The sequence below is a fragment of the Rattus norvegicus genome, chromosome 10, assembly GCF_021556685.1.
Source record: "Rattus norvegicus strain SHRSP/BbbUtx chromosome 10, alternate assembly SHRSP_T2T, whole genome shotgun sequence".
Taxonomy (NCBI): domain Eukaryota; kingdom Metazoa; phylum Chordata; class Mammalia; order Rodentia; family Muridae; genus Rattus; species Rattus norvegicus.
The window spans coordinates 65,597,297-65,612,483 of record NC_141543.1 but is presented as its reverse complement, the minus strand read 5'-3'; the positions used below and the strand labels follow the sequence as shown (position 1 = coordinate 65,612,483).

Here is a 15,187-nt window from a genome sequence, read left to right as displayed (position 1 = left end):
AACTTGCTATGGAGATCAGGCTGGCCTCAAACTCAAACCACCTGCTTCTGCTTCCTGAGTGCTGGGATTAAAGGCATACACACCATGCTTGGTCTTTGATTACTTTTTTAAGGACAAGAGCCAACCAAAGTAATGTCCCTTTCATGTACTAGGTTTCAAAAATGAAAAAGGAACTACTTTGTAACTTTTAATATCCTTAACAACAGATATTGGGCCAGAGAAATGGCTGAGCAATGAGGAGCAGTTCTTGCTCTGTCTTGTAGAGGCCCAGCTTGGTCCCAGACCTCACAGGGCACTACCCATAAAACTCCAAAAGAGGACTTGAATGTGCACACTCACCTGCAGACAAAACATTCATACCAAAAAATAAATGCATGAAAAAAGATTTAAAACACATTTAGCTTTAGGGCATAAAGAAAGCTGCTCTACCCAAATGTCATCCTAAGAGGACACATCTGAACGGTAATGACACAGCCTTACCCCTTGGATTCTAAGCTCTTCCTTCAGTGGAGCCAGACTGCACTTCTTTCCCAGCATACAGCTATACCACCTTGAAAAATTAGCAAGACAAATGAAGAGAGTTATAAGCATTGTTCATGAGAACAGAAGCAAATGAATATTGAATTAAGTTACAAATAACAAAAATTGCACAAGTTAGACAAATATAAGCCCAAGGCAGCTTACAAAACTATGTTGGCTGGCAAAATGGCCTCCTAAATAAAGGTTTAAGTTCAGTAACAGGATGCCATGGTGGAAAGAGTGATGCTGTTCTCTGACTTTCACACACTCACCATTGTACCACATGTGTGCACAAATAAAAAAAACAAACTACTCATAGGTGGGATATGATGGCACACATCCTTTTTTTGTTTTCAGTTTGGTTTTTGAGACAAGGTTTGTCCTGTATTGCCCTGCTGTCCTGGAACTTGCAATGTAGACCAGGCTAGCCAGTGCTGCACAGTAAAACCTAGTCAGCAAAAATAAATAAATAAACAGCTAAGTTCTCCAATGCTTACTACATCTGGCAAGAGAGTGAAGATGACAAGTCCCATCTCTCTTACATACAAGAAAGGCTGTTTTGTTTTAGGGTAATCATTAGTCAACAACAAAAAGGTAGAGCCAAGAGAGATGGTTTAGAGCACTTGCTGGTCTTGCAGTGGACCCAGGAGCAGTAGCTCAGAACCATCTATAACTCCCAATGCAAGGGATCTGACTCCCTCTTCTGGCTTCCACAGGCACCGCACACACAATGTACACATACATACACAGGGGCAAAAATTCAAAATAAAAAATTATCTAAAAGACCCTAAAGACCTTGCCTAAAGGCCATAGGCACCATATTAAGAAAACATAGAATCCTTTCAGAACTTGTATTCCGAACTGCTCTAACAGTAAACACAGACCTAAAGGCGAGTAGAGAAAAATAGGTGAGTTGGTTGAAAGGTAAAGTAATGTAGGTCATTTCTTCTGATTATTCTAAGTAGCCTGGGAAATACAGAAAGGATATGAGAGACTGACTGCACTTCAGCCAATAAGAGTGGTTAGCTAGGGGTTGGGGATTTAGCTCAGTGGTAGAGCACTTGCCTAGCAAGTGCAAGGCCCTGGGTTCGGTCCCCAGCTCCGAAAAAGAAGGGGGAAAAAAAAAAAAAAAGTGGTTAGCACGGGCACTGCCTCTTGTTGAAAGTGATGAGACTGTACAAATAAAGCAAAGAACTTACAGAAGGCAAGTCCCCCGGCTGTCAGAGCTTACTGCTCCAAGTGTATTTCCAGCTGCAGTACAGGGAAGGGACACACAAACATAGCCCAGTGAATTTGCTGATTTGATAGAACAGAGATAGAGATTTGAGAAGATGAAGCAGTCAAGATCCACAAAGCAAATTTAAAAATAAAAATAATTAAGATTAACCTGGAAAGATGGCTCAGTGGTTAAGAGCACTGACTGCTTCTCCAGAGGTCCTGAGTTCAATTCCCAGGAACCACATGGTGGCTCACAACCATCTGTAATGGGATCCGATGCCCTCTTCTGGTATGTCTGAAGATAGCAACGGTGTACTCATATACATTAAATAAATAAATAAATAAATAAATAAAATAATTAATATTAGATTAAGGGCTGGAGCAATGGCTCAGTGGTTAAGAGCACTGACTGCTCTTCCAGAGGTCCTGAGTTCAATTCCCAGCAACCACATGATGCCTCACACTCATCTTTAATGAGATCTAATACCCTCTTCTGGTGTCTGTAGCTACAGTGTATTCATATACATAAATAAATAAATAAATCTTAAAAAAGAAAAAGAAAAGTCATTAAAGAAGACAAATTATCAGGTTTGAAAGAGTTAAAATTAAATCTTCACAGAACATACATAAAAGAAAGACACAGAAGGAGGGAAGTGTGTGAGAAGAGAGAGGCTCTAGTTCAGGCTATCTTTCAACTTTCTGTGTAAGTTGTGTAGTATAGGATGACTCTCAACTCCTAACCCTCTGCCTCATCCCACCTCACCACAGTGTTAGGTTATAAGCATGTACCACTATGCTAGGTATATTTAGTGCTGTGGGCTGGGACTGGACCCAGACATTCATCCATGTCAGACAAGCACTCTACCAATTGACCCATTTTTTATTAGCCTGAATAAAAAACATTTAACTATACAATCTCACAACTAGATAAAACACATTATTCAAAAGACACAACTCTCACACTTCCAACAGTAGACGTAGATAACACAAATGGTTCCTGTACCAATTAAAGCTGAATTTAAACTCAATCCCTTCCTGGCCCAAGTATTTTGAGTCCATTTAAAGAAGATGTACAGGCTGGGTACAGTGCAAAGCTCTAACTGCTGCACTCTGGAAGGGTAGCATCAGAATCAAGTCAGTCTCAGGCATACTTGAACTATATGAGACTGTCTCAAAAAGGGGGCCGGTGGGGGGAGATGCTTGCCTAACACACACAAAGCCCTGGACACAATGGTGCATACCTTTGGGAGGCAGAGGTAAGAGAATCAGAAATTCAAAGTAATCACCCACTAAATAATGAGTTCAAAAGCTGGCCTGATATGTGAAGATTGTCTCAAAGACAAATATAACCACCCCTCCTTGATTCTAGCTTCCCATGTGAACCTGTCTAACCACCAAATGCTGGCTACAATCTCAAGAGATGCTCTGTGACAACTCATCAAAATGCAAGTAGAACAAAAAGGAACAAAGGAAGCTCTGGTTCCCCAAGAGACTATGAACCCATTACAGCTTTTAATCATGGAACTAGTGCTCTACTCATTACAGCATTTCACAATTCCTCTGAGAGGCTAAGTTTCAAGAAAAATTATTTTGAAATAATTTCTAGCCCGTTGAGTTGCAAGATTACTACAAATGTCTCTCCTACACCCTTCACCCAGGCTTACCTATTAACAAGCCCCCATGTGTTTGTTCTGTGTCTCTTCTAAGCTATTCGGAAGGCGGCTATGAAACATTCCTGAACCCTAATATTTTGGCATGTACGATTTACAAAAAAGAACACTCCTTTTGGTGACAACACTGAGTAATTATCAAAATTGGAGAAAATATAATGTTCCCATGGTATTATGGCCTGGACTGGAATATAGTCCATACCCACAATTATCCCAATCTTCCCTTACACACTCGTGTGTGGCTTGCACTCCAGTTATCTGTCATGTCTCCTGAGTTTCTTGAGTCTGGAATTGCTCCTTGATCATCCATTACTTTCATGTCAGAACGTGAGTAAGTTTTGGAGAACCTGTTTTGTTGTGAAGGAAACACAGGTTCTCCTACGTCCTTCTAGGACACGGGTGGGGCAGTCCTTGTGGCTTTTCCACTTTAATTTTCCCACTCTTTGAAAGTCAGCACTCTATGGAGAGATACTTTGTAAATACCCTGCTCTTTGCTGTTTTTCAATGCTTCTGATCAAACCCAGGGTCCAAAAGACACATCACACACACTATACCACCGAGCTACATAGCCCCAGACAGTAATACCCAGTTGTTTAAATTTCCCACTGTTGACTTTTCCCAAATCATTTATAACTATGACAACTACAAAATGATGACCTTTCTAGCTTCACTGTTTATGGACTTACTCATCGCAACACAATTTGGCTTGAATTAGGTCTTTTGTCCTTCTAATATAAGTCATTTGGGGGAGTCATTCTTATATTACACAGTTATATTACAAGATTTATAGCCTTGTGTTTATTTTGACCCAGCTCTGTAATCAATTATTTGAAAGAGTATCAATTTGTCACTGTTATTATAAAGACTGACCCATGGAAAACCAACAATAAGAAATTTGAGGAACTTTGTCTCATTCCAGTGAGGAAAGGTTAGAAATTTAAGCCAATTTTTAAATTTAAGTTGTAATGCAGAAAAGCAAGTTACAAATAGAGGCTTGGAGTGAAAATGGCTATGAGTCCAACAGCTTAGTGCACATAGAGTGATGGAGCAAAAGCCTCCAATCACCAGAGCATCTGAAGGATTTGCTTTATCTCAAAACCCATCATTTAAGCTGACATAAATTCTAAATTGTCATGGCTAAAAATCAACTTTTACATTTCCCCCTGAAATCTCCCGTAGCCCAAGATGGCTACATTCTGAAACTGTAATCTACTTAGAAATTCAACTGCAGTACAGACCACTGAAACAGAATCAGAAAATCTGCCTTGTAAGTAAAACCAAGTTGTATAACTTTACCCTTCAAGTTTCTTTCAACTGCAGAACAAAATATGGTGGCATGAACTAAATTATTACTGAACATGACTTTTAGCCTTCTGAATTTCTATATGTCTTCAGAAATAAGAAAAACTAACATTTAAAATTTAAAAGAGATGTATAAGAATGGGTGTTTTGCCTGAATACAATGTGCATGCCTGTTGTCTTTCTGGGGTCAGAAAACTGGAGTTGTAGAAGGTTGTAAGCCACCAGGTGGTGCTGGGAATGATCCTGAGTCCTCTGAAGGAGGAACAGTGCTTTACACATTAAGACCAACCCAAGGACAAATCCTTTAGATGCATACAGGGGGAGATGCTTAAGATATTTTTCTTTCAAGGCAGAGTCTCATGTAGCAAGGCCGGTCTTGAACCCCTGATCCTCTTGCCTCTGCTTTCCAAATGCTGGGACGACAAGGCATGTACCTCACAATGAGCTAAGATACTTGTTTTTAATCTCTTACTTCATAGAGCCTCAGAACGCACCTTTCGCAGCATTCTGAGTCATCACTAGTGATTTAACATGATGATGGTGGCCACTCTGCCTGAGTCCTGACCACAGAGAGCTGAACACTTTCTACAGCAACTGGAAGTGGTAGCATTTCCCCAAATGGCAACTATCCAGAGGCCAACAGCTCTTCTCAGCCAATTTTACACCTCTTATTCACCTTTGGAGCCACAGTAGAACCAGATGTGAGCAGACCTAGAATATACTAAATAGTTTCTATTCCTTAGAATGTTCCTTTCAACTTCTTTTAAAACTCAAAGACAGTTTTAAAAAGAAACCCCCTGAGCAGGCAGGCAGTAAACCTCAGCACTAACTCAGAAATGCCAGACTCATGAGGACACAAGCCACTGCCTAAAACTTTTTTTTTTTTTTTTTGTAGTTCATATGAAAGTCTGTGGAGTTAAATGTGTATTTAAACTCCTAAAAAGTAACAGCTCCTACCCATTGAACTGTAGCCTAGTAGAACCATCTCCAGTCTCCCCCATTTTCCTGGTTGGCCCCGTCTCCACTCTCCCAAAAGTCAACACGAGGCCAGACATGGTGCTGTATGACTCTACCCCCAATACTGATAAGGAAGAGCAATCAGATCTCTGTAAATTTGAGGCCAGCTTTTTTTTTTTTTTCAATAATATTTTCTTTATTTACAAGTTAGAATCAAGAAAGAAAAGACAGTCTGGGGGCCAACTGGAGAGGTGACTAAAATCCCCAGGCCCCAAATGGAGTGGAAGTAAAAGGGAAGAGTAGAAAAAAAAGTCAATGTAAAAAAACAAAAAGAGCTCCCTCTTCTTCCCTCCCCATGGAGGCTGGAGGGCGGACCACGGCGCTACACCCCCAGCCTTACCACCTAGCTTAAATAAATTAAAACCTCAAAACAGGGCCCTTAGAAGTGAACAGGACAGCTGCAGCTCAGGGGGCTTGGTGCCAGGCATATGCCCACACCCACTCATACCCTTGCCCCACCCCCATCATCCTCAACAGGGACATCACACCCAACAGGGCTAGGAATTCAATCTTATTTTGTCCGTGTCCCTGCATTCCTCCCCACTGCAGAGCCAGCTCTCCTATGGAGGGGTGAGATGAAGCAGCATCACAGCAAGGGAAAAGTGGGGAAGGGTGGTACAGGGGTCCGGTCCTGCGGAGCCTTCCTGCCCCATCTGGCCTGGCCCTTAGCCCGAGTCTGAATCGCTGGTGTCTGAAGAAGATGAGGACGAGGAGGAGGAGCTGGAGTCTGAGCTCGAACTAGAAGCACTGAGACGGGACACTGCCACTTGCTGTGCAGATGACTCTGTCTTCTCACTTTGAGGCCAGCTTCTTAACACTACTCAAGTACAGACTTTAAAACTTGTTAATCTGATGGGACAGTGTTTGGGAATAGCAACTTCTCTTCCAGAGAACCAGGGTTTGATTCCCAGCACCCACATGAGTTCACAAGCATTTGTAACTCTACTCCAAGGGATCCAACAATCTCCTCTGTCCTCCTCAGGGACCAGACACTCATTTGTTACACATACATACATATGCAGGCAAAATATACCTACACATTAAAAAAAGGGGGAGCTAATGTGAGGATGTGATATGACTCAGTGTGGGTCATGTGCACGAGGCCCTGAGCTCATTCTCTACAACACGCCCTCTTCCAGATATAAATCTTCTCAAATTACTAGAGAATAAATTTTATTATGCTTTTATGATACACAAAAATAAGCACTTTATTTCACAAAACTCAATCCTAGGGTTGAGCACTCTTTATATTTTAATTACCATACTACCTATCATATTAATAACATGCGCAGAGTGGAAAAGTTACAAGAGACACGCTGTCCCATGAGAATCTAACACTCTTTAATGACAGGGGTGTTGTCCAAAATAATTAGCCCTAGCCTATCTCCGAGATGGCTGGCAACGTTTCCCTTCCTGGAGTTCCGGACATCTCAATGTCTTCTCGTCTGCCACTGTTCAGGAAACCAAGTCCAAGAACCTCAACTGCTCCAAGGGCTAGGCCACAACACATTCTGGTTCACAGTACAGATTCGAGCCCATCTGTTTTCGAATCAAAAACCGCATTGGAGTCGATTTTGTTCCATCACAGGCCACATAATGGGAGCAATATGCTCGTCTGGGATCTTCTCCCTTTCTCTGGGCAGTCTCGTGGATGTCATCTACTTATTTTTCAATTTCAGTGATTTTTTTTTCCTTAAAGTGATATCACTTCTTTAGGATCATATGAGACAAAATTCCTACTTACCTTAATCTTTTTTTAAGTTGTAAACTGTCATGGATGATCCTTTTGACAAATTCTAGTTCACCTCCCTCTGCCATGATCTCTGTGATGCCTCCTGTATTTACAGAACTAGGTGGAGGTCTTCGAGAATTCCGAGAGTTTACACCCTGAACAACAACAACAAAAGCCACCATCTTTGAATGTAATCTACTTATTATTGTGCTACACTGAGGATTTAAAAGAACACACAGCCAGTGGGGGCTGTAGTTTGGTGATAAAGCACTTGCCTAGCATGCGCAAGGCCCTGGGGATTAAATATAAAAACATTTACCTTTTATATAGCCCAATCTGTTGCTTTTCCTTTATGCTTTCTGTCTTGATACCATGGCCAGGAAATCTACCCAAAGATTAAATAAATATTTACTTATGTTTTCTTCTAATACTTTTATGGTTTTCTTTCTTATATTTAAGTATTTAATCCATCCTTACTTCACTTCATATGAAAAAAGTTAACTCAAATGCATCAATGACCTAAATCTAAAAGCTTAATCTATAAAACTCCCAAGAAGAAAACATAAAAGTAAATTTTCATTAACTTGGATTAGCCCATGGTTTCTTAGATGTAACATCAAAAAGCATAAGAATAACACAAAATAGATAAGTTTTATAAAAACTAAAAACAGTTTCACTATAAAGGATAACATGGAAAACTGAAGACAAACCACAGGATGAGAAAATGTTTGCAAATCATTATAATTAAAGGGACTCAGGTCTAGGATCTGAATACAGAGAGTCCTTAAAACAGTCAGTGGAGGGGTTGGGGATTTAGCTCAGTGGTAGAGCACTTGCCTAGCAAGCACAAGGCCCTGGGTTAGGTCCCCAGCTCCGAAAAAAAGAAAAAAGGAAAAAAAAAAAAAACAGTCAGTGGCTATACATACATGCATGCCTTTGATCCCAGCACTTGAGAGGTAGAGGAAAGAGGATCTCTGAGTTTGAGGCCAGCCTGGTCACAGAGAGTTCCAGGACAGCCAGGGATACAGAGAAACCCTGTTGGGGGTAGGGGTGGGGAGTCCTTAAAACTTAACAGGAAGAAAAGTAACCCAATTTAAAAATTGGCAAAGTGGAGGGTAACTGGCACAGGGCTTGCCTAGAATGTGCAAGGTCCCAGGGCTGCTAATAGCTCAGTGTAGAACTATAAGGGGCTGACTGGACCCTTACCCAGGTGAGGCAAAGTAATAAATGAAATCGTTCCAGGGCAGATGGCAAAGGGCCACTGAGCACAAGGAAGATGCTCACAGCCAGCCGTCAGGGAACACCACTCCACACTCACTGGGGTAGCACCAAAGCTACAGATGCCAACGCGTGCCGGGGAACCTCGCACTGGGCTGAAGCATAAGCAGCAGTCGATGTAGAAAACTCTGGCATGCCAGGCAAGCAACTTAAAACACCTACCTCAAATTTAAAAAGACAGCAAGATGAGAAGATATTTAGGGAGCTTGAAAAGCTGCTCGGCAGGTGAGAGCACCTGCTGCTCTCAGTACTGTGACCCCAAGTTTGGAAAGCCAAAGCCCTATCTATATATTTTGAATTTAGGCAAACAACACTTTTAACAAATGTTATTGTAGAACATGGTTATTTTTTCATAAATTTACACAAAAGCTAACTTTTTAATTATTTAAATTGTACTTCACTTTATTTTCTAATCAGGAATGTTAATATTTTAATAAATTACTGCACAAATTCCTGACTTTGTCCAAAAAAAAAAAAAACCAAACTTTTATTTGGAAGATTTATTTATTTTGGTCTGGGCATGATGGCATAATCATAGTGTTTGAAAAGAAGTCTGTGAATTCCAGCAGCCTGAATTATAAGACCTTGTCTAAAAAAAGCAATAATTTTCTAAAAAAAAAAAAAAAAACCAACTTGTTATGTGTATAAGTGTTTGCACTCATGCCTGTGTACCACTGGTGCCCAGGGGCCAGACGCGGGTGCTAGAGCCCCTAGAGCTGATGTGATAAATGGGGCTGCCATGTGGGTGCTGGGAACTGAACCCAAACCCTCTGCAAGAGCAGCCAGTGCCTTAACTGCTGAGTCACTTCTGGTTCCCACACTGAATTTTTAAATATATTATGTTTTAGGTGTTACAGTGCTAAGGTTTGAAGCTAGGGCCTCTCACATACTAGGCAAACACTCTACCACTGAGATATATTCCTAGCCCTCTCTTTTAAATTTTGAGACAGGCTCTCACTCAATTGCTTCAGACAGGTTTAAACTTACTAAATTCAAACTAGTCTAGGACTTGCAATCCTGCCTCAGTCTCCCATGTACTGGGAATTACAGTTCTCCATACAACAGTTTATTCTATCCAGTAGATTTTGTTCAATGTCTAAAGGCAAATACATTTTCAACATTCAGCCATTTATCTACTACCAAATGACAAAAAAATAGCAATTTTTGTCCCTAGACTGACAAGCTCAGTTCGATTGTAGAAGTTCAAATTTTAGGGACTGGAGAGACGCCTCAGTGGTTAAGAACACAGGCCGCCCTTCCAAAGGACCTGGGTTCCAGTCCAGCACCCACGTGGAGGCTCACAACCATGAGACCTAGGGCTAGGCCCTGAAGGCTCTGAGCATACCTGTGGTGCAAACACCCACACAGGCAAAACACTCGTACACATAAATCATAAGTTTAAAGTTTAAAAATGGTAGCACAGACCTTTGACCCCAGTACTCAGAAGGCAGAGGCAGAGGCAGGCAGATCTCTGAGTTCTAGGCCAGCCTGATCTACAGAGTGAGATCCAGGACAACCAGGGATACACAGAGAAATCTTATCTCAAAAAAAAAAAAAAAAAAAAAAAAAAGAAAGAAAAAAAAGTTGTAAGCCTAAGAAGAAATAGCAGAGAGCCAGGCTAGCGTCAAGAGGAAATTAGAAACAAAAGCCTTGGCGTTTATGATAGTATGAATTCCTTGACCAAACTGCTCCTTAAGCCTTATTAACTGGACTTCTCAGCTATGGGAAGTCCATCTGTACTGGGTTCATAAATGCCACAAACCAACAGCAATTTAAATTATACAGACTCTAAAGAAAAACCGCCTTCTGCTCTTATCTCTGCAGTGAGGTGAAGCTAGCTAAGTATTAGGTTAACTTTAAAGGTACTTTACCTTGGCTTCCAATTGGTTGGCAAAAAAGGGAGGGTTGCACATACAGAAGTCATAGACTATCTCAGACTCTTCCTTAAGCGCGTCCATCAGAAGTGTCTTCTGCGGCACTTTCACCACTGGGGAGAAACCGAGGACTGTTAGTTACTACTGATTTGTAATGTCTTAAGTAAGTGCACGGAACAATACCCAGCCAAGAAGGAAGACGACAAGAAAAAACAAAAAACAAAAAAACCTGAGAGGGGCTCAGCGGTAGAGCGAAGGCCCTGGGTTCGGTTCCCAGCTCCAGAAAAAAAAAAAAAAAAAGAAAAGAAAAAAGAAAAAAACAAAAAAGAAGGACGATGACAGCAAGCCTGCATATAAAATACCTTCACTCTACTCCCGTGAGAGGCAGAGCCGCAGGAATGGAGAGTTAAACCTGATGCTTTAACCTTATTGATGTTCCTCTTAACAACACGTGTTAACACTACTAGGAAAAGTGTTCATTCTTTCTAAAGAGACATAGTAAAACTCAGCTTAATAAAACAAGAGGTTTCTCTCCTAAATTCCTCCTACTCTTGAGTTCTAACTTTTCTGCAATAAATTTTTGTTCATTCTACTAAAAACTAAACTAATTCTATTTTAAAAATCAATAACAAGGACTGGGGGAGCTCTCCCAGGACCCTTCTCAGTTCACTGCACCTACATGGTGTTCACAACTGCCTGAAACTCCAGTTCCAAAAAAGCCAATACCTCCCTCTGACATCTGAAGGCCTCAGGTAGCTGTGTGGTACACAGACATATATGCAGGAAAATATTCATTCACATAAAATAAATCTTTAAAAAATGAAAAACTGTGAACATAGGATGGTCATAAAATGATTACAAGGAAAAGCTGGACTAGTTCTAGCAAATATCTACACACTAAAATTAAAATATTATAATTTAGCAGGTAGTGGTGGCACATGGCTATAATCTGAGCACTTGTAGACAGAAGCAGGATAGAACTCAAGGCCAGTCTGGATCACAGACTAAGACCCTATTTTTTTTTTCCCCCAGACAGTCTCACTCTGTAAAGCAGTTAGCCTCAAATTTGCAGAGATCTGCTTGTCTCTCAGCCCTAGTGCTGGGATTAAAGGAGTATGCCACCACACTCAGCTAGCTAACTATACATATACATACCCACCTACATACATACACATACACATATATATAAATAAAATTTTTTAAAAATAAAAAAGTGCCTGCCCCCCAAAAAATTAGCGCCCAGGAATTGGACGATGACTCATTCAGTAAAGTGCCTGACATATAAACATTAAGGACTTGAGTTTGAGCCCTAACACTCACATAAAAACTGGGCATGACAGCACACGAGTGTAACCTCAATACTACAAAGACAGAAAAGAAAGGATCCCCCTGAGGCTAGCTGGCCAGGCAATCTCGCTGAGTCATTGAGCTCCAGGTTCAGTGTAAGACCCTGCCTCAAAAACACAGCGAAGGGGCTGGAGATGTGGCTTAATGGTTAAGAGAATTAACTGCTGTTCCAGAGAACCTGGTTTCTATTCCAGTCACACGACAGCTAACAACCACCATAACTTCAGTCCCAGGGGAGCTGACTAAATACCTTCTTTTGGCCTCTGCAGGCAGTGCCTATACACAGTGGTGCAAAGAGACACACTGGCAGAGATAACACTCACGCAGAAACTATTTAAAATAATAATGTAGAAAGTGATTGAAGAACACTCTGATGAAGACTTCTGAAGGCTTCCAAAGGCACATGCACATGTGCACCCACTCATACACAAAAATTAATGACTAAGTTACGTTATCAATACCTATTCTTCATTTTTCATGGTAGCTATGGTCTATGAAGTTGCCATGAACACTGAAGTAGCAAAGACAGATTCCTATGGGAAGCACAGGACACGTAGAGTTTCTGCAAGTCTCTTAGATACATAACCTCATCTGTGGTGTGTTTCCTTAAAGAGAATTGATTTAACATACATTGTTGGTCAGGTGTAGTGGTACAAGCCTTTAATCAAGGCAGATCTCTATGAGTTTGAAACTAGCTGGTCCACACTGAGATTTACAGGCTAGCTAAGGCTACAGAGTGAAACCCTGTGTTCAAAAAAAGGGAGGGGGGCCCTTAGAAAAATAGCTCAGTGGTTAAGAACACTGGCAGAGCACTACTGTCTGTAACCCCAGTTTTAGGAAATCTGACCCAGTCTTCTGGCCTCTTTGAACAATAGGTACACATGTGGCACAGACATACATACAGGTTAAATACCAATACATACACAATGTTTTAATTTAAAAATCAAAAACATATATTCTGCTGACTCACTGTAACTCATCTAAGTGAAATGTACTGTCTCCATTATGCATAGAAATACAAGACTCAGCATTGTCTAGGGTCGTTTGAAGTAGCAAGGTCCCTAAGAAACAGCATAAAAATGCACTCAATGAACTAGCGCTAGAAAGAAAACACATGGGGCTGGGGATTTAGCTCAGTGGTAGAGCGCTTACCTAGGAAGCGCAAGGCCCTGGGTTCGGTCCCCAGCTCCGAAAAAAAAAAAGAACCAAAAAAAAAGAAAGAAAACACATGAAGGCAGACTACAACACTGTCAACCTCAACTGGAAACACAAAGCAGAGGAAGGACTAGCCCACCCCTCTGGTGGAGAGAGGACCACTTCTATAAGCCTTTCTCTAACCTGTGCGCACACGCTGTTGCAGCTGTGTGCCCAGCCTAACACAAAGGAACTGATGAGGAAAGAGAGGGAAAAGAAAAAAACAAAATAAGACTAGACATAAAACCACTTCCAAATTTTAGCTACTAACAAACTGATTCTAAAGTTTAGACAGAGCTCATGACTGAATGGAGAGGAAAGGGACCATCCCTTGTTAGCATAATGAGCAGGAAGCACTTTATACTGTTAAAGCATAGTTTAAACTCGTTATTAGTGCTCATAAGTCATCATGATTTCTAACTGCTTTTGTTTGTAGTACTTCAGGTTGAACCTCACAAATACAAGGCAAGTGCTCTACCAAGGAACTAAATCCCCAGCCCTTTTCATTTTGAGGCGGGGCCTCACTAAGTGCACAAACTGATCTTGAACTCCACTGATAGACCAGGTGAACTGTAAATTATAGATCCTCACGCCTCAGTCTCCCAGGTGTCACTAGACCTACCTTAAATTTATACAGAAAGTATACCTGATGTTCATTCCCCAGCAAACAATCAAAGAGGGCAGGAAATGAGGTTCTTTTTTTTTTTTTTTTTTTTTTTTGCAGAGCTGGGGACCGAACCCAGGGCCTTGCGCTTCCTAGGCAAGCGCTCTACCACTGAGCTAAATCCCCAACCGCGAGGTTCTGTAACTCAAGTGCCAGCTGCTACAGGACTCTCCATAGCTACCTTGAGGACTTGCCAGAACTGTATTCCACAGATACAGTAAGAAAATTACAACTATTAGTAGTTGCCTCAGCTCTGCAGGCATAGCCATAGGCAGGGCTATTGAAACAGTTTATGTCAGACATATACTGTGTTGTCACCATCCTTGATGAAATGTAGGCCAGAGCTTCTTAAAATCTTAATGCTCGGCTGGGGATTTAGCTCAGTGGTAGAGCGCTTACCTAGGAAGCGCAAGGCCCTGGGTTCGGTCCCCAGCTCCGAAAAAAAGAACCCCCCAAAAAAAAAAAAAAAAAAAAAATCTTAATGCTCATGACCCCCTGTGCCTGAGACTTTCTTATGTAACTCTGGGTTACATAATGTTGCAAATGCAAGCCCTGGTCTGTAAGTTCTGGACAGCTGTCAAGTTGTCAGGCTATCAGACCACTGGGCTATGACTTGTCACAATGGCTGGTGAGGATGGACTAAGGACTTCTAAAAGCCAGCTGAAGACCACAGGTTTTCACATATAGCCTGCAGAGGGACATTAGAGGACATACCTGCTGCTGCTCCTACCAGCTACTTCTCCTCTTACTGCTGCCCAACTTGGGAGGGAAACAAAGTTGCCCAACAGCAGCCTGAGCCTTCCTTGTCTGCCACTGACCTCTATCTAGTTGCAGCAAAGAACCCAGCAGTTGATTTACGTATAAAGATCCCAGGTCTCAGGGCAATCTATACTTCACGGCACAGATTTGAGAGAAAAGCTGCATTGAAAAGAAATGTCTGGGACTGGAGAGATGGCTCAGCGATTAAGAGCACGGACTGCTCTTCCAGAGGTTCTGAGTTCAATTCCCAGCAACCACAAGGTGGCTCACAACCATCTGTAATGGGATCTGATGCCCTCTTCTGGTGTGTCTGAAGAGAGCAACAGTGTACTCACACATAAAATAAATAAACCTTTAAAATATATACCAAAACCAATTAAGAATATATAGAAAAATAATATGATTAAAATGATTTCATAGCTGGATATGGTAGTATATGCCTTAATATTTGTTTTTAACTTATGTGGGAGAGTCCTTTGTGTATACAGATGTATATCATATGCATGTCTATTGCCCCAAGAAGCCAGAGGTATTAGATCTCCAGGAATTAAAGAGTTACAGACCACTGTGAACCACCATGTGAATGCTTCAAGTAGTAAGTACTCTTAACTCC

General features: G+C 41.3%; 1 protein-coding gene across 4 annotated transcripts in view; it reads right to left on the bottom strand.

Annotated features, from left to right (window-relative positions):
- The window catches only part of Mettl16 (methyltransferase 16, RNA N6-adenosine), a 46,309-nt gene that overhangs the window by 13,397 nt on the left and 17,725 nt on the right, over positions 1 to 15,187 (bottom strand). For 2 of the 4 annotated variants that reach the window (XM_087572944.1, XM_087572943.1), the window contains exons 5-8: positions 10,608 to 10,723; positions 7,778 to 7,843; positions 7,471 to 7,613; positions 481 to 550 (exon numbers count right to left, since the gene is read on the bottom strand). In XM_087572944.1, the coding sequence (XP_087429070.1) occupies positions 481 to 550; positions 7,471 to 7,544 (144 nt within the window). In that variant the 5' untranslated portion in view covers positions 7,545 to 7,613; positions 7,778 to 7,843; positions 10,608 to 10,723. 4 annotated transcript variants of the gene reach the window in all.